The 20,074-nt window shown below is 50.2% G+C and overlaps 1 protein-coding gene across 5 annotated transcripts in view; it reads right to left on the reverse strand.

The window, feature by feature from the left end:
- Positions 1–20,074, reverse strand: part of Msi (RNA-binding protein musashi) — a 118,664-nt gene that overhangs the window by 60,249 nt on the left and 38,341 nt on the right. For all 5 annotated transcript variants that reach the window (XR_013086998.1, XM_076825483.1, XM_076825482.1 and 2 more), the window contains one exon: positions 7,512–7,633. Coding sequence is in view for 4 of the 5 variants with exons in the window: in XM_076825483.1 (XP_076681598.1) it covers positions 7,512–7,567 (56 nt within the window). In the remaining variant the exon portion in view is untranslated. The remainder of the gene's footprint in view (positions 1–7,511; positions 7,634–20,074) is intronic.

The raw sequence follows: 20,074 nt of genomic DNA on the forward strand, positions 1-20,074 counted from the left end.
TTTACCGTTCGCCCTATCGTTTGCATCCACCACGCCCTACCCCCTTTCCCATCCTCTGATAGACCAGAGTAAATAAGAAACTTATAGCCGAAAAATCCACCAAGGTCCCGAGCAAACCTGTCGATCTCCTCCCACGTCTCCCTCCAACTAACAAATACCCTTTCATTTTCATAGATTCTGTAGGGCGAATAATATATAGTTTATTAATCTTAAAATGGATCTTGACATTCGGAACGCCTGAGAGTGACTGACTCTTCGGTTTTCGGTGTCTTTGGTCCCTCCGCGGAGCTCCGAATACGCGTCGTATCGTATCCTGCGGTACGATCGGTTAAGGTTCCATCGGCATACAGATATATTTCACTAATCACGCGAGATCGAAGCAAGGAAATGATCGAAGCCTGGAAAGGATTGGAGAGGAAGCCCGGGAAGGGCGCAGGGTGGAATGAATCGAGTCTGTGTCGATCCGGGATATCCTGGCGGGGTATATCACACGACGAGATCGTTACCAAAACCCTGTCGTGCCATCGACTCTCCGGCCCCGTTTCCAGCTTGATACCGTATCGATTCGAGGAGGCATAGAGAGACGCAGAGACGGCGGAACGGGGACAGAGAAAAACGGAGTGGGCGGAGGAGAAGGAAATAGGCAGAGAAGAAAGAATAGGCCGGCCGAACGAAGAAGGGAAAAGGAAAGAAGGGAAACGGCAGGGACGAGAGAGAAAGTAGTATTCTCGTGGCAGGACAAAAGTACGGGTCTTCGTTACCCTTATCGGACACCGGAACCAGTATCGACAGCCCTGGGGTCATTCCGATCGAAGAATTGTCGAGTCGAGGCCGAGGCCCGAGCGCACTCGAAGAAAAATCGGAATTAGAAAGGTGGCTGGAGGAACTCCAGCCAGGGGAAGTTGCGTTCGCTCGTCGACAATCAACTTCTTCTTAGCCTGTGAAACAAGTTTGCTTGCGCAAGAAGCTTCTTAGATACAAGCTGATTGCTCCTACCCCCGTTGAATTCGATGATCGATACCAAAACGCATCCCGCTAAACGTGCAACAATTCAATTTTCCCTCGCGCAACTTCCGCCCGCTCTCTCCGCCTCCTCCCTTCCCAAAACTCTCGACGATTTATTCGCAAACGGCGAACGTATTACGGTTTCACGAACGACAGAGACATCCAGAGAACGGCGCGTTATCGGTGAAACGTCCGCCGGCCGCCTATTTATAGTCAACTTGATGGCACGAATGCACTCTTTAAACTCGCATTTCCGCGGTAAACGGAGAGGAACGAGGATCACGCAGAGAAAGCAAGCCATCCGTGCGGACGTTAATTCGAGCGTGTCTCCAGCTCTCGGGATATACCTACCTATTCCACCGGCTGAAATCCGTCGGCCTTCAGCTTCTGCTTCTTCTTCCTTCAACTCCGCTGCCTATAGACCTCTCTTTTGGCTCTCCGATTCTCAATTTCTCTATCGTTACTGCGCCCAGCTCGATGCCAGCGAACGAACTCTTCGGGTGAAATTTGCAAAGTTTCGGCCTGCCGGTTAAAAGATAGCCGGCGGTTTGGCGGAAAATAATTCGTTAGCCTCTGCAAGCGTGGCTCCTCTAAGCGATCGTATTTCCGCAGACCCGCACGGGGAAATTGAGTTTTCCCACGATTCACCCTAACGCTGTTTCCACTCAAATAACATTACAGGGCGCAGCTCGGTGAAGCGGTTTCTGGAGCATCTTTCGCGTGCCGGCGATCCAAATAACGCCGCGCGCCGGGCAAATTGTTTAATTTCTACCCGTAAATTTCAACCTCCTATTGCGTGAAACCGAATGAATCGAGAACACCGTATTTAGGGAGAATGGAATGCAATTTTCTGTTAAAAAACACGCGCGCGCAACTACGCGCGGGAATAAAACAGCACCGTCATTGAAACGTTATCCTTCATGGTAAAAATGGAAACTGAAGTGATTCTGATTAGGTACAGACGAGCACGCCACAGCGTATTTTCGTGATCGTTATCACTCGCGGGGGAAAGATGCGCGGAAGCGAAGAGTCAGCTAAAGCTTTTATAATTCAGAATCGCCTATTTGCTCGGGCGAAATCGCGGCAGCACGGCGAGCTATGCGTTTCAACGAGACGAGCTACTCTTACGAGGCTGCGAATGCCGCCTTTACAACTCCCTGGAGACCCGAAGAGTCATGGTTTCGTAAACAGTAGCCCGTTTCGCCGCGCTGAATCCTTGCGATCGCCTCTTCATTTCGTTGAAACATATTTCGCGAGCTCCTCCCGATGCTTCCCCTTTACTCTGCTGCATCGAGCTGCAGGGAATGGAATGGAATGGAGGGATATTTTCTTTTAGGAAATCAGTTTAGAATAGACCGTCTGCGACCTCCGCAATCACGATAAAATTCGGATAAGGACGTTTAATCAGTTCGGATACAGGTTGCAACGGTGCAATGAGATTCGTCGAGAATGCACCTCGCGTGCAGCGCACTCTGCGCTGCATACGAATTACCCTGGGCGTCTATCCTTGCAGTTTTTATATTCGTCGCTGTGCCTAATTTATTATCGCTCTGTCGGAGAAACTCGAGGATGAATTATAAATTAGGTATAAATTTTACTGCAATCGTGTGTCGCGGGAGTAAGCGAGGTGATTTTAACGTGTCGGTAAAACTGGAACGGTCCGCGATCGATTATTGATTTTCTACGCGCTTATTACCGGTTATACCCGGCGTAATTAGAATATAATTAATTTCGTTAGTCCGTAGTTCATCTGGTACAAGCATCAGCTTGTTACCTGGAATGCAATTGAAACGGAAGAAACGTTCTTTCGTTGGAGCACTCTTTGCACAGCGAACTGCACGCGATAATTATAATTACGCGAATCGCACTCTAGACTGGCGCGCTATTCCACGAGAGGTTATTTCAAATTGGAAATCTCATTTTCCATGGATATTCCAGCGGCCAGAAGATGTTCACAATCCGACATCAGCCTTATCGAGGGAAGCTGTAGGTGCGCGGCAGCTAAAGTTCCGCCAGAAATGAAAAATTTCGAAAAGCTAGCTGTCGCGACGGGTAGGTAATAACCTGCCGACGAAATTTTGGCATACCCTAAAATAAATCCTGGAGATTCGCGGCGCAGTTGGCACAGGCGTCGATTAATACCTACTCGTATTAATAGCGGCGTATCAAGGGGCCAGTGCTCACCACGATTTCCCGAGTATGCACTCCCAAATATTCGGGCGAAATTTTTCAGATTTTGCGGCGAACGTGTCGAGCGTGGTTTATTAATTACGATACACCGTGTATCGCAGAATACCCGGCGTCAATATAAGCGACCGCCGCGCCCCGCCGAAGCATCCAGAATCGCTCATTATGTATAGCAACCTACGTAGATCGTACATTCGACCTATCCCCAAGTTTTAAGCCGCGGTGTAGTTCGATACGTGTTACGGGTTTATCGGGAAATCTTCCCGGGGCATTTGCCGCGCTGCATCGCGGCATATTTTAGGTCAGCGGATCTCCAGCTTTCCGCCCCATCGTGCTATTTTATTCTTTACTGTAACGCGGCAAAAATTGCGAGCCCGCTCCTCGGGTATTCCGTGGAAAAATCGCGCGAGGTGTAATTAAAACGCGCGACCGCGACCAACTATCGGGAATTTTTTCATTCCTTCATCAACCCCCGACGCGCCTCTAAAAAAATACACCGCCCCCGCGATCGACTATGCCTCCCAAGGCTGGAATCCATATCCGTCTCTAGGTTACCACTGCCGTTCGCTTTTCAAACCGTTTCAGACTAGTATCGATCACTGCACGCGGGATAGGCGCCCCTCCTCGCGTCTAGGAATTGCCGCGATTTCGGACACGGCAGGTATATCCTCGGACCACCTGCTGGTTTACCCTGAAATTTTAGAAATTACCGCGACGAAGCCAGGCGAGGCGTGCGCCATTTCTGGAAAAGCCTATGGCTATAGGCTGCAGCCTCGATTTACGAACGATCACCCGCTTCTAAAGGATTACGGTCGCGCGTACGCCAGCGCATTCTCCCGTGCAATATTCAGGGTAATGGCAACGTGACGTGGAAACGCAGTCGCGAATCCGCCGATCGTATCGCGTGCAAATAGAATATGGACTCGAAAAGTGGCCTCCGCAATGGCTGCAACGCGTGCAACGCGAGGAAAAGATCCGATGAATCTCGTGTAATTTTCGACCGATCGATTCGCGCCCCTTTTAAATTGCACCTGCCGCGCCTATGTGTGCGCCGAATATGTCGGCTGCGTGGCCACGTGCTGTCTCGATCGGTTTTCTACCTCGCGACCCAATTTCTACCGACTGCATCATCTTCCAGGAACAGTTATCCCCGCGCGAATTACGTGACCCGAAGGAAATTCGACGTCCTATCTCTTTCAGCACCCCCTAGTCTTACATCTTTGGAGGATGCACTTTTTATTAACTCGCCGGCGCGACGATAGGAAATGAAGTATTCCGTTTGAGCGAGAAGCAGAAGGGCGGGGAGGAAATTGTAAAATTGAAATGAAGTGGAATAACGTGAAAATAGGATCGCTGCAGCCGCTGCTCGCGAATATATGGCAGCCGATATCCTGTAGGGGAAAGCGAAGAGAGATCGGAGTAATAATTAGAAGATCGTAAATGGACAGAGGTAAATGAGGGAACGAACGGCTGATAAATCAAAGATGGCCAGGTTATCGTAAACATCGAACTGCGTTTACCGGTTGACGTTAGCTAATTCTAAGCGCCACCTACGCTATTCCAGCGGCCGAATTTACGCCGCGTGGGCGCAGGTGCAGCTGCCACCGCGCGCGTGTTTCTCTCGTGAAATAAATTAGCATCGCACCACACCACGCGGCAACTGTCATCATCAGCTGAAACATCTTCTTCATCTTCTTCTTCTTCTTCTTCTTTTTCCACCTCCTCCTTCTGTTCCCTGAATGAATCCACGGAGATACTAACGTCAACAGCTGCGCCGACCCAACAAAGTGGTCACCTCCGATGCGAGTACGAGAGAATGGTTAATACCGGGTAATTGGATCCATTATCGTGTCCGTTTAGCGGGGAATTATGTGCACAATAGTCGGCGAGTGTCCGATCCGAATTATACCAGCTCTCCTCCGAACGAGCAGAGTTTTAATCTCTTCTTGAATGATTGATAAGCGATTCGCGGAGCTCCGATACGAACTTTTCGGAGCACTCGGTCTGCACAAAAGGAATGCTTTAGCGAGCCATATCGCGTCCTCCTGCTCAATTGCAAATGGAAGAAGGTGGACCGTGACGTACCAACAAACACTCGCGCCAACGCGCAGAACAGACGGCAGGCTTTCCCGACAAATGAAAATTCGCGGTCGAAAACGAACGGACGACACACGCGTATAAGCGCAAAGGGCGCGGTGGATAAGCACAGGCCGCGAGAGTCATCTTCCAGAGACACCGCCGCACGCGCGATTCACAAAGCTTGATTACCGTTTTCCTCGTTCGATCTACGGAATCTCGGAGCCCTGGCGCAGGTCAGGAACAAAGGGAGTCTCCGAAGAAAGAGTTAATCGCGGCGTCCTATCCCTCCTCTGTCGAGGAGCAGCGCGAGAAAAAGGGACGGCTCAGTCTGTAAAATTGCGACGCGCTCCCCTTGAAAGGGCTTTAATCAAAACTACACGAAAAGGAGAGGGATGATAAGCGAGGGAGGCAGAGAGAGGGAGAGAGAGGAGACCAAGTTTTTTTTTATCTGGCTGAAGTTGCAGGAGTCGTGTCTGACCTTTCTCGTCGGGGTGTCTGGGTACCAGCAACAATCAGGCATTGTCCGTGCCACTTTGTTACAGGTATCAACGGCAAGAGTGTAAGCAGTTGACGAGCGGAGGGAGTTTTTCTCCTCGGTGTATGGGGTTGAATTAATAACAGCCGAGAAATCGTTTTGTTTCAAACGAAATGGGACCCACAGTCACTCCGAAACGAAGCCTCGCTGTATCCTTAATTTCACGTTGCCGCGTAATCTGTCAGATGTACCAAGCTCTAAGTGCTTTGCAGTCCCTTTTCGACTTCCGTGCCCTTCGTTTTACGCCGAGTTCTACTCGACGGACCGGGAGAATCCAAAAGGTGGTAACGCGTTAATATCAACGGGCAATGCTAAACCGCGCTGGATCACGGTCAAGCAAAATTAGAAGCACCTTTTATCGCGGAACCACAGCGGGCTCTCTCTCGGGCCGGATGAAAGCTGCGCGAGTTCCCCGCAGCCCGGCCGAAATTTGCCGCGCCAATTACCGTACTACAATGTATTTCGTCTTCTTTGAAGTGTATTTCGGGCTTTTCGTTACGCCCAACAATGTCCCGTCCCCGCTTTCTTTGCCCCATTATGCCAGCGCCTTTCTCGCGCACCCCTACCACCACCTCCAAGGCGGATTCAGATGTGCATATACGCGCTTGACAATAGGGAACGCAGACTCCTCTGAAGCCGCGCAGCGTGAAAACGGATCGGTTTTGTCGCTCTCGCGAATACGAGTAGTAGTACCTAACCTGACTTCGATCTTCCAGCGACAAGTCAGTTTTACACCCCTCGGCCAAGCCTGAGCATGCCGGCAGCGAATCTCCCCGGGGCAAACAGAAAATTGGGACGTTCGCTACGTTCGAGTCAACACTTGATCTTCCCGCTCCGCGAAAAGTACCTTTCAGGGAAAACCTACGGAATGCCGTTGAAAGAGAATCGCAAAGCTGTACCGAGGACGGGCAATAATCAGTATCGACAACGGACCAAATAATCCCGGGAAACGCGAGCTAGTGGTGCAGCTGAAATTCTACGGTGCACCACCTTGTGTGCAGAATTGTTGACACGAATTCCTTCGAAACGCACAACCCGGACATTGTCTGCGCACCGTTCCTCTGCGTTGCCACAGTCACGGTTAACGGATCTTCGAGTGCGCGCAGTCGGTTCACCTTAAAATCGTCGGAGGATGCAATGCTAAAAGGAGGATCATCGCGTTCGCCGCGAGACTTTAATCGCCGCTAGTTTAGGTCCCCGTAGCTAGTGCGGACGCGCGTGTTAACACACAGATAGAGCATGCACTACGGACAGATCTATGCATGTATTGTACACACGTAGTAGGTAGCAACGAAGCTTCCAACGGGACACTACGGGTTCGGTTGTGTGCTGGTAACGTGCAGACGCCTTGGTTATGTGTCGTCGTTACGAGTCCCGAATTCACTGTTCGCTAATGCTGAGATACGCGCGTACCGCCAATTCTGTGGATCTTCAGAGCTACTCCACCGCTACCGGCTATTTGTCGCGACCTGACCGCGGGGATTCAGTGCACGGGGGATTGTTAGCGATCCGAGCGATGAATTTGGAAAAAGTACGGTGGCCAAGGAAGACCGCGATTGATCGCTAATTGAACCGAGGCGCCTGCGTTTGGTTGCCCTGTTCCAGCCTCGAGGCAACCTCCAGCTTTAACGAAACTCTCGAGAAGCTTTTAAGAGGCTTCTAGTAATAATTCCAAGGCGTGACAAGCTGTTACGTAGTCACTTACCAGTTCTCCAGGATGCCGACGTTCGAGAAGTTTGGCGGAAAGCTCGCGGCCGCCATCGGTGGTCGCGGCTAAACCCTGTCCGTCCTGTCACTTCCGGTACCCTTTATGGCTCTGACGCGATGCTGCAATCAGAAATAACGCATCGTTAGCGGCTGATAGCGGATGCACCGCTGTCCATGAAATTCTTCGTCTACGTATCTCTGGCATTTCTATTACTTTCCACCTCGTCGCGCGCGATTTCTCGGGGAACATGCCACGATATGTCATTAGAGAGAAGCGACGCGCGCAGTCAGAACCGAGCTGCGTGTTACATTTTCCATTTACCACTTAAAGCGTCGCGGCGTCGCGGCGTCGCTGGGAAATGGTGGGGGAGGGTGGGGCGGCGTAGGGCCGCGAGGGGAACTCGCGCCTTCGACTCTCTCTTCCTTTCTCGCATTATTATCTTTCTACTTTCGGCCGAGTTCGCGTCGCACCGCCCGTGCCACCCAGTATCGGTAATGAACGATCTATTGTGCTGGTAGGTGCTCTTTCAAACAGCAAGAGAGGCGCGGCGGAGGGGGTGGCCGAGGAAGAAAACGGAAAAGATAGAAGGGGAGGCTGGTGCAGAGAAGGTATGAAAACGGCACTCGTTAATGGACTCCCTACCAGACTCTTTCACCCTCTTCCACCCTGTCTCTCTCCATCTTCCCGCACCTTTCATTCTCTCGCCGACTTTCATTTTTTCCTCTCTCCACCTGTGCCGCTTCCTCCCTCTCTCCCCCGGCTTCCCTTTTTTCACTCTCTCGCCCGCGATTTGCCTCCTCCGCTCCTCCTACTTCGGCCCCTCTTCTCTCCCTTTCAAGTCCCGTCTGATTCCTTTCGTCGGCCCTTTAACCGGCCGAAGCAACTAGCCGTGGAGCTGTTACACGTGTAAGCTTCAGCACGGCGCATCCCGGTTTCGTGTCATTATCATCACCGGTTGCGACTGCTAGCCTCTCTACTGTTGTCTCGGCCCTCCGAAAAAGAAGCCGGCTGTTGCGAGATAAATAGGCAGCCGCGAGTGCTAGATGGATCGCTTTATTATGCTCGGTTAACGGGGTCCGAAACACGGAGGCGGGAATACGGCGGTAAAGGGAACGATAAAGTCCGATATAGGAGAGATAGGTGGAGGGGTAAATGGAGAGACAGAACGGGGAAAGAATGACGAAGAGTAACAGTTAGCGAGGGTACAGCCAAAGATTGATGTAGAAAAACAGCGAGGGGCCTGGGGGTGAGAGTGACAAAGACACATGGGCCGCGAGTCGTAGAGGAAAAAGAGAAGCACAGGAGGATAGAATTGTTACCGAGAGGAACTGCTTTCTACTCTTTCTAGGCAATGCTCCGGGCTCCGGGGCTGCTCTCGTGCACGGTCCATTGTTCCGTGCTCCAATCCGATCGATATCGCGTTAAAATCGTAACGAGATTCTATTTCGAAACGACGATCGTTGCGGCGAATCGACGCTTTTCTCCGAGTCACGATTCAGCCTGCAAACTTTCAAGTATTTATATGCCTACGTACTCTATCCATTGGAAAACGTTCTGCGATCGTTTTGCGCCAGAGAATATGTAGTTTCGTGACGTAAGGACACGTCGCAATGGTCCTACCTCGTCACGCGTATTTTCAACTGTCGAAAACAATAGGAACAGTTCTTTTTCTTCTCGCGCTTAGGAAGAGGGTGGAAACCTCGATTTCCAACCCATCCATCCCCGCAACTATGGCTCACAGGCTTCTGGCAGAGGCTTTTGCTCAAACATTTTCGCGGGGAGCTTGTAATTCAAGATGCTCGAGATGGATATCCCCGGTGCGCAGTATGGAAATTTCACGCAGCCTGGAATGTTTCTCGTCGCGATCCAAATTAACCGGCTAATGGGGAAATTATTTGGCCGATTGCTCTGTTCCGCGTCATAATGAAAGGATCATCTCCGAGTTTCATAGCGGCCGCCAGGATCGTCTTACCCCAGCAGGATTAATCCTTGATTAGCGGGGCCTGCTCGCAAATGATCGCGCGACATTCCGCACTGTGACCCACTTGGAATTATTCCATCCAACTCCGGTTAATTTCAGCCGCATTTTTGGAAAGTCTCCCCTCTACAAGATCGCGATCGATGGAACGTAAGAATCTTCCCAGGCCAGAAACATCGATCTTTATTATACCGAGAAGAGTCGCTTCGGGACCTGTCGCCGGTCCCTGAACCCAGATCAGGCGAAGAGGAGCGTTCTAGCGACAGGCTTAAAGCTTAAAAAGCCAGGCTTCGCTCCGTCGATAGCTGGTCCGAAAACGAGGATTGAACTGGTTGCCGCTAATTAGCGGGAACACGCTGAGAACGCGAAAAACGAGAAACGAGACGACTGGTTGGAGAAAGCGACAGCCACGAAATCCGTTGTCATCGATCGCCGAGCATTGTCTGCCGCCATTGTTTGTCGGTTCGCGCCTCGCTGATAAGGGCCGCTATTCGCGTTACACGGTATTATCTTCAGAGGATAGTTGGTGAAACGGAGGAAGATTCTTTGTTTTCGACACGGTTCATCGATCGTTTTCAAGCGCACGAGCCAACGATCGATCTCTCTACATGCCGAATTAATTGAGCACGCAAATCCAGCCGTGGACAGTGACAGAGAAAATTCAAATAGGTATGTATGGGTACCGCGTGTTTGTAACTATCGCAAACCAAGAAGAAAGTACAATTGTTTGACCGTTGAAGGCCGGATGAAGTGTTTCTCGAGGGAGCTGTATCAATCTTTGCCTGAACCTCTACGAGCCGAAAAAATCCTCGTTAAAAAGGGAGGAAACGAAAGAAGAAGCAGAAAGTTTCCAGACGATCCCGTTTCGCGGGGTGTTCGACGGCAGACGACGCGATCTCCAGGCGATAATTCGAATTCCTCGGTCCCTGACTCGCTCGCGTGTACATAGAAGGTACCTACATACCCTCGCCGAGTTACAGGGTCAACTTCTGCAACGAACTTGGACGAATCGAACACACGCGTACATCCACGTACCGAGTTAATTAACATCCTCGGAGACGAGGGAAATCGATGCGACCAATTCACCGATGGAGCACACCGGCTCTCTCGCCCTCTCCTGGTCGCGCACAGACGCGAGCGTCGGCGTCGCGTCGCGTCCCGTCGTTAAAAAATGAATCAGCCGGCGGCCAGCCAGCGCATTCGGGTTAATTGGGGATAATCCAACTTCTTGTCGACTACTTTCACGTCTGCTCGGGGATTTATACCGCGCCAAAGCCGAGTATCGCGGCAAGTTTTTTTCACTGTGATATCGAGACCCGTTGCCCCCGAAATTTTTCACGCCGATGGCGACGAACGCTTACGCGAAACTTGCGGGAAGAAAAGTTGTAGGGGAGGGAAGAGGAAAAGGGAAACGAGAGATGAGAAAGGGACGTACCAGAGATACGATCGGCGACATTGTTCCACGAGGGCTGGGACAAAAATGGGTCACGTCGCAGAAATGCGAGGCGGGATGATTCAGTGTATCGCAACTGCTCCGTGCGAAAGTTAATGTATCGCAACATCTTGATAATTCCATTCTTATTATAGACATACCGGCGTAGCGAAACTGGCAGCTGCCCAAATGAAACATCCGATTGGCCCGGTTCGAAATAGAAGATCCCTGTGAGGTGGAAATAACCAAACGAAAGTCTTCGAACTTGCAAATCGCCGGATTTGCGGCCTCCCTTGCGACGAGACTCGGCGAAGGCTTAAATAGAACCTCGCGTCGCGGAAGAGACTCGACGACGGGCGCGACGCAACGTGACGCGACGCGTTAGCAGCCAGTCACTCGTGATCATTGTATGCCTGTGATACAGCGTCTCGGAAGCACAGTTAACGTCGTCTACCCCAGAATGCTGAATTTATTTGTTCCCGCGAAAATAGAACGAGAACCGGGGATAGAAGGGACGGAAGAAAGGCGAGGGAGCAGCGCCAGGTTGTCTGGCCGCGTCGTGTCGTCTGGAATCGACTGACTCGGCCTGATGGGCCACGCCAGCCTGCAACGCTGCCCCTTCAAACAACCTCCGAGACGAGCAGACAAGCATCCCCGTAGGCTGCTGTATCCACGCTTCCAAAACCGAAAGTGCCGGCCAGGAAGGACCATCGCGAACTTGCTAGGCATTTTCCACCAAGTTCCGGCTCGCTAGGAAGCTGGGTGCGATAAACAGAATTGTAATTCTTCTTAGCACTGCTTACTAGAGACCATGGTATGGTACGTGTAGTAAAAAGACACGTGTACACGGGTACACGTGTATTACATATACCCGTACCTCGATCCGTGTAGCTTTTAGTACACGGGTACCCGTGCACTATTTCACGTGTATTTAAATACACGTGCATCAACGTATTTGTGCATTTTGATCAGAATCGGGCATTAACTACGGGAGAATGGGCAATGGCGGTCACTTAAGCAATAAGTGTAATAAAACCGAGTGATGTTTTTCAATTTTAAGGATTATCGTTGCGTCTAAAAAGAAGCTCGCTTATTACCAGTAATGCCTTAATTTTTTGTATCAAAATAGGTAATCGATTAAATAAATCTTGTTAATTTTATAATTGTGTTATTAGTTGCAATCTGAAAATTTGTAAAACCATACTTTCCGCATATTATTCTACTAAATATATTTAAATACATTAATTCTTTTATGAATTTCGCTATCCCCCAGAGTTCTGGGATATCTATAGATATTAAAAATCAGACGAATCAAAATACGGATACGTTAATACACGTGTATTTATAAATACACGAGTATCTAAATTCACGTGTATTTAAATGCACGTGAAATAGTGCACGGGTACCCGTGTACTAAAAGATACACGGATTGAGGTACAGATACGTTTAATACACGTGAAATAGGGATCTCTACTGCTTACTGATAATCAGACCATTATGGACCACTGATGTGAACGATCTGGAAGATCTGTGGCTAACCTCGTCCTTTACAACGGACCTTCGACGATCCAAGAACAGTTCGCCACAGCGCAGTGCACCGTGCAGAATCAATTAAATGTGTTCCGATTAGAGGTGATGTTGTTCCGTTGTGCAATTCAAAGAAGACCGCTTTGCTTATTCGCGGACTGTTCGGGGAATTAGATAATTGGTCGAACGAAAGGATATCGCGAGGATCTGACCGGTATATCCACTGCTCGTTCAGCCGCCTTTCACCGACGCCGCGCAAACGGTTTATTTTTACAGCGGCAGCGGGACGATTATTTTCCGAGCGCGATAGGTTTAGAGGCCGGTTACTGGATACGCCGTTCCGCGTGCAATATCTTTCTTTTCATGAGGGACTTGCCGACTAATTGGCCATCGTAAAACAACAAACTTATCCGCAGAACTAGCTTATAAAACACGCTTATTAGTTTCAAGTCTCGTGGAACTGTATATAAATCAGTGGCACATCTAGTGGGTTGCTACTACGAACGAAAAATATCTACGGGTGTATCGAGCGCGGCGCGACTCGATTCCACCCAACTTCGCGGAGGCTTCCCCATGGAAATTTAATACAATTAATTATCGCCGCTCGATGGCTCAATCTCCAAAGGGAGTTCCATTAAGTAACGCGATTAATAATGCGTCATAATGCCGTAGTTTGTACAGCGTGGAATATTTACATAATTAAGTTTGCACCGGTTCTGGTAAATATTCATCGCGTTCGCGGTTTGCGGTGTTTGTTACTCGCGAAGCAACCCGTGTACGCGCGCACGCGAGGATCCTTAAATTTCAAACAGACTTTCCTGTTCCCTTTCCCGTAAATTAAAGGGACGAGGAGGAGCCACATAAATATATCTGCGCGACACGCGCTCGCTGACCGTCAACTTCAAGAAATAAAATTCTAGCAGAGGTTTCCATTACTTTTTGGCCGCTGGACAAGAAGAATTCTCCGCGTTGCACGGTGAAGCAGATATGGCCCGCGTGAGAAAGAGGATTCGAATGATGGAGGATTCTACTGGATGGATCGCCGAGAATAGAATCGAAGAATCGACACGGCACATCGCGCGAGAGATCGCGAAAAGGGAGCGAGTGGCAGAGAACTGAGCAGCTTGCGAGAGAAGCACTCGAGAGACAAACGCGAGTCGCGACCGTTTGCCATGCAAATTCCCACTGTCCGTCGCATCAACCTGCTACCCCCGTCCATTTTATTTCCTCGTCATCGTCGAACCGGGTTGCACGGGCGCCGGGGCGACTGTCTCTCCCCCGCACCCCCCTTTTTGGTAGCCATCCAAACCAACTTCCGACCCCTTGGCTCAAGTTCAACGCGTTAAGACGCGTTCATACCGACGCCGAAGCGACGCGCGTGCCCCTGGAGCTGAGTTAAAAAAAAAACCTTTAAACAATACCTAGAACAAATCCTCGCAAATCGACGCGTCCCGCTGAAAAATAATTAACGCGAGCGAAACAATTTCAGTTGATCGGCCAGTTGCGCGATTAAGCCGTGAAATTCGTAAACAACGACGAGCTGGCGAACGTGGGTAATGCAAAACAGAATTCCGAAAAATCGCTCGAACGTGACCCGGTGATTGTATCCGCTAATTTCGTTGGCGATAATTAATGGAGTAACGCGATAATAATTCCCCTTTAGCGCCGGTAAATGCAAACGAGCGTCGCGCGCACCCCATTTTTTCCCCTCGATATTTCCAAACCGTCCCGTCGAACGTTCAATTAAACGCGCAACGTGTTTCGGGGTGTAATTAAAAGTAGCGTTCGCCGGTGCAGAAGCGCGACTGAATTTAAAGTCGACGAGGAGACAGAATTCTCCTAGGGACGCGAAAATCTTTCGCCGCTACTTTGCAAGGAAATTCCAGCAATGCCGAAGCGGCGTCCACACAAATGTTCCGCGCGATTAAGTCGGGAGGCAAGGGACGGTGAGTGTGGCTTATCGACGACGGTGACGATGCTTCGAGTTCGACGCTTTAATCGTGCCAATTAATTCGAGGGTAATCCAATTAAGGAAGCTAAGAATTAATAAAGTTCGCGGAGCACGGTGTCCGCGCGGCCGATTTCCATTCCTCTCAATTCGCCCTCTCTCCTCCGTTCTCCATCGATTCCGTGCTTCGTTATTCGTTACGGTTCGCACCTGGTCCTTCGAGACAGACTTCAAGAGTTTACACCATCTCGGTGTCTCCCATCGAAATGAATTTTTATGGCTCCGTGCTTCGAATTTCGGTGTTTTATCGGCCGACGGGCTTCATTCTTACCCGAGGAGACGAAGAGAATGCGAGGAAATGCCTGGAGGAGATGGTAAGGTGTCTCGTTCGAGTTCCCAAGCGATTTCAGCGACGCGTCGCGTCGCAACTTGATGTCGGTACCGATACGCGAAATATGGAAATCCATTCTCACTATCTGCAGCGATTGCACGCGAAACCTCGCGGTCGTTTCGTCCCACGTCCGTTCATCTCTGCTACGCGGACTCGAGAAGATGATCGCTAACATTTTACGGCCCGTTTTCGCGTACCTCGCGTTTCGCAGCCCCTCAAGCGACTTTACTGCGGCTTTTTACGAGGCCGAGTGTTTCACGAGAATTCCAATTATGTTCGCCGGAAGAACCGATCAATTTCCCTGCACCTCCCTTCGAAATTTCCCGAATTTCCTACCATGTACCTCTGGTGCGTATCTACATCGCAGGACGCTGGAAGTTAAATTGCATAGAGAACTAATTGCAAGGGTACCTAATTCCAGGCGCAGTGGGAAAGAAGGGCTGTGAAAAATCTCGGAAAGATTGCTGCTCGTCATCGTAGTCGGTCCGTGGCATCCCGTGCGAAAGGTGAACGCTAGGGGCGAGCAGGGAAACAGAAAAAGGTCAAAAGCGAGTGGGGAAAAAGCGGAAAGGATCTCGCGATCGCATCGGCGCGAAGGAACCTCGCGAGTGCTTGTCTTCCGGTTGGCATGGCGCGCTCGAAATCTGGGTTACAGCGTCGAGTGGCATGTTTCTCTTGGCCCTTCGAGGGAAATCAATTCTGTCGTGGCCGCGCGACGCCACGCGTGTCGTTTCTTTCGCGAACACCTTCGAATTCACCTGCTAACCGCTGCTAAACAAATCAACCGGACTTTTACTCAGCAGAGATCTGTTCCGAACCGTTTCAGTTTGGCGCGTTTCCAGCGATGTTTTCGAAACACCGAAGATACATATGTATGTTATCCCGCGTAAATTTCGAGTCAGTTTTTCGAGGAGAAATATGTACCGTGCTCGCCTTTGCTCCGCGCGGGCGAAGTACCGCGGACAAGTGGAAACTTTGACGATGTTTATTCACACAGGCGTACATATACTCGTCCTCCATCGGCACCGAACAAAAGTGACTGGCCGCGCACCGGCTTGGGAATAAATCGCTCGGCTGTGAATAGATTCTGCGGAATTAAAGTTTCACTCACGTATCGTCGAACGATCAGCTGCCGATGTAAAATCCGACCGCGGAAAACAACGGTGGCCGATGATACAGTGGACGCAATACGACGGCGACCGTTTGGAAACGGCGCGAACGTGATGTATTCCGGGAAACCGCGATCCGTCGGCGATGTTACGGTCATTAAGACGAATCGAGAGCGCGGTAGGTCAGCACCGACTACAAATGGTGCACCGTCTACCCGCGAATCGCGTCCACTTTCTCTATCCGCTCCAACCTCCAACTAGGAAGTCGTAAATCCCCTTTACCATTCGCGCCGTGGCCGGTGGTATCTGGTTCGAAACGATGCAACCGCGTGCCACACACGTTTTATGCAACGCAACCTGTGCATAACAGAAACTCACGCTCGCCCGGCCATTGCTTTCAAGCCCAGCAATTAATCAGAGACGTATAACGAAATTGGTAATAAAATTTCTCATTTGCCCCGCTAAGTAGAAACGTACGAAATAGTTCCTCGTTCAGGCTTGGTAACTCACTAGGTATCGGTTATTACCGGTACGAAAAACCGAAGGAAACGCGAGCGTGGGCGAACCAGAATGGGCACGGTTTCTGGTTGGTCACGGTTGGTGGTACCGCGAATCGGTTACACGTCTTCGCGACATTCTTGTCTAGCTCCTTTCCCCCCTGGCTGGCTGAAAAACGATTAAGTCAGGGAGACTTTAACGGACTTCCCGAGCGTGTCCCCTCAGCTTTAGTTCTGTCTGCAAATTGGGTTAGCCTCTGTCGATGTTCCCTCCGTCTCCCCCGTTCCACCTTCCGTTCGTCACTCTGCTTTCTCGCCTGGCTTCCTGCCCCTTCTTTTCTCAACTACTGTTGTATACCAACGTCATTTAAATCTATATAAAGTATTAGTCAGCGCGTTAGTTTTCCAGATAGCAATAGTAAGCATCCTGAAGTCCTTCTTTTACGACCTTATCCGTACCCTATTACTCATCCTTGAACCTCGATCTCTATGCCTCATCCCTTAACGACCGTTAAACTCAGGACAACCCCCACTTTTCAGCTTACCGAAAACCGTACATATGTATATATTACACGCAATTCTTCCAGTAAGAAGCACTCGAGCACTTCAGTCCGAATAGTCTGGACACGAGAATCTAGTTCTGAATCTATAATCTAGTATTTATCTGTAATCGTCTTAGTTTCCGTTATTTGTATAAAGTTATTTAATAAAATAAAAGTAATACGAAAAATACGGAATACAACACTACCTCCGGAATTCACGGCAACCAGGATAACGCAACATTTGCGTCCCCGCGGTGATTGCCAGGCCAAGTTTCGCGATATTTTGGAAGGAGCAGTTCCTAAAAGACTTGGAATTGCCTTGCCGGGATTAATAATATCGAGAGGTAAGGTAAAAAGGAACGGAGGGGTACAAGCTCCGGTGTAAAACCGTGCCAAAGAGTTTACGTCTATCGGCTGCAAGATCCTCGGGGTTCTACCCTCATGTCTGGAGTCTGGAGAAAGAGGGCGATTACCCTAACGAAGGAGATTCAGAGGAGAAGAACGAGAGGCGAGGGAGTGCGGGGCGAGGCGAGGCGAGATCACGATCTTTAACCCGCAGTTTCAGCCAAGCTGAGAAGCGTATTAAAGGTGAACTAAGGCTGAGGCGAGCTACGTCGAGCTACGGCGATCGTTACGGGATGTCGGATGTATTATCCGCACAGGCTCGCCAGTAATTGACATGGCGTTTATGTCGAGGCTAAGAACGTTATCGGCGATTCCGTCGGATTGAACGTCGACGTCCACTTTTATGGATGACGGAGTGGCCACACCATTCCGCCATTCGATATTTCGCGTCAGATACTGGCCATTCTACGCGAAACGTCCATTATCCTTTCATCGAATAAGATAACTATCGCTGGCATCACAGCTTTCGACGGCGCAACGTGTTTCAGATGCTTTCGACCCAAGAGACTCTTGTGGAATTCGCGCTGCGCGTCTTCGAGCTTTTATCAGCTCTCTCCTGCATAGATATTCGAGCATTTCAATATTCGAAAATTATCAGGTTTCCAGGAAAAAGCGACGAAACCCGAGGGATCTCCGGATCCACGTCGTCGAACAATACCCTCGAAGGGAAGCCATTAATTACATATTCGAGTCTAATAAGGAGAAATCACGAGAGGAGTAAGAGTGACGATGACGGTTCAGTAGGTCATCGATCGTTAATCGATCACGCCCCTATCCTCGGGGGTTCCGAAGCGCGCGCCGCGCCGATTCATGCGTCGTGGGAATAATTAGAAGGGAGCATTAATGATTCACTCTCCAGCGGACTAATAAAACCGGGGGCAGAGGGTTGCAAAAGGGTTACAGAGAGTCGTCGTAGCGTCAAACAAGCAGCCGTGCCGGTAAAGAAAAACAACGAGCGGCGTAAATGTTTTAACGTGGATGAGGTTGAGGCGACGCATCGCGTACGGGGCCGCGCAATGCGAGCTTTAAACTCTTGACCCCGACATCTAGCCAGCGGTGGAATGCTTTCGCGTGCCACTTAATTTCATACACGCCGGGACTTGGAATCGTGTCAACGAGTCCTTCCTTCTTTTTCTCTCTTTCTTTTCCCTGGAAAAGGAAGGCCAGTGGGAATATTTCGCCGAGCGTGGACTCCAAGGATACGGAGGATAGAAACCTCGGCTGGAATTCTGCGTTCGATCTTCGAGAAATATGTACCGCCCGCGCGGCTCCAACGAGCTCTGTGCTTTTCGAGTTGATTTATGCTTATTCCTTACGAGCGAGCGACAATGTTTCCAGTTCAGCGTGCACGATTCTCCGGGACTCCGGTACGTCTTCCGCAGTGCGTACTCGACTTGCCAATTCCTCTTGAAAGCCAAGTTTTCTTTTGGAAAAACGAGCAAAGTTTGCTCCAAGAATCGTGGGAGCGTCTGTGCCCGCGCTCGACATTCCTCTGGAGTAATTTATCGGGAATGTCTCTGTTCGCGAGGAATAACGTTGAAGAAAATGTCGCAGGGTCGTAGACACTCTGAGATCTCAGTGAAATTAGGATCCAGCGATTTGAGCCTCGGCCAGATGTTCATATCTGATGCAACGGCTCTGCGATCAGGGTATTGGCGCGGCGAGCTCTCGACGAGTCGATCAGGTAGCGGCAAAGTTTCCCGTGCTCGCGATAGAAAGACGCGGGCAAACGCGAGCAAAGGGTACCGAGGACCGACTTGCCCGCGGTACGTGAACGTAGAATGCAATTACTTTGCCAGCCGCGAAGAGAGCTCGGACGAGCTCGCTGGAATCTCAGGGAAATCACTTCTCTGTTCGTCGACGACAGGGGAAACGTGCACGCCAGCGGAGAAATCCCCGATGAAAATCTTTTAATGTGCCTTGTGTAGTCGCGGACCGCTCAGCGGAGCAATACTCGCCAGACTTTTTCATTCTTCGCCAACAAAGAGATCGTGTTGCATGCACCGTGTGGCATTCGCTGCCTTCAAGGGGATGCGGCGAGTCGCACGCCGCGCCCCGCCGCCGGCTCAGCACGCGGAACGGGGATGGAAAAGATCGAAAGCAGTGGAAGCGCGAGCCTCTAAAAGACCCGCAGCTCGCTGTTTTGTCGTGAGATATAAGACGCAGGGGAGGGATAAACCCAACCCCGTTGTTGCGTGCCATTGCATTCTTGCCCCGTCGAGAGACCGAAATATTCATCATTCAATGATCGATCGTTGCAAAGATCGACGAATCCTGGACGAATCTTTGCCAGAGTATCCGCCTGAGTGTTTCAGATGTTTCGTTCTGATTGGAATCACCTTGTTTTAATGATACGGTGGAATCTGTGCAGCCGGCTGACATGCCGCTGACCTATACTACTGGAAACTGACTTTCCCTGCACCGCACCTACTCGTTGCGATATATCGCCGGGTTATTCCACTTTTAACGCTTTTGCCACACGTCCCCTAGTTAATAACCAGTTGCCATTGTTGCGAACACGAACAAATTACCCGGGGAAAATTATGGTGGCTGAACATTTCTAAAATTTCGCCAGTCGCAATTAGAAGCACGCTCCAGGGTGTCCTCTGTTGATCTCCGCATAGCTGACCCGACGAAATGAGAATGAGAAGGTTGGAGATGCTTTGAGCCTGCTGGAAACGCGCGTCGGACTTTTATCCCCGAGACGAAATTATGTTTCTTTTCCGTGTCC

The sequence above is a fragment of the Andrena cerasifolii genome, chromosome 13 (genome assembly GCF_050908995.1).
Source record: "Andrena cerasifolii isolate SP2316 chromosome 13, iyAndCera1_principal, whole genome shotgun sequence".
Classification (NCBI taxonomy): Eukaryota; Metazoa; Arthropoda; class Insecta; order Hymenoptera; family Andrenidae; genus Andrena; species Andrena cerasifolii.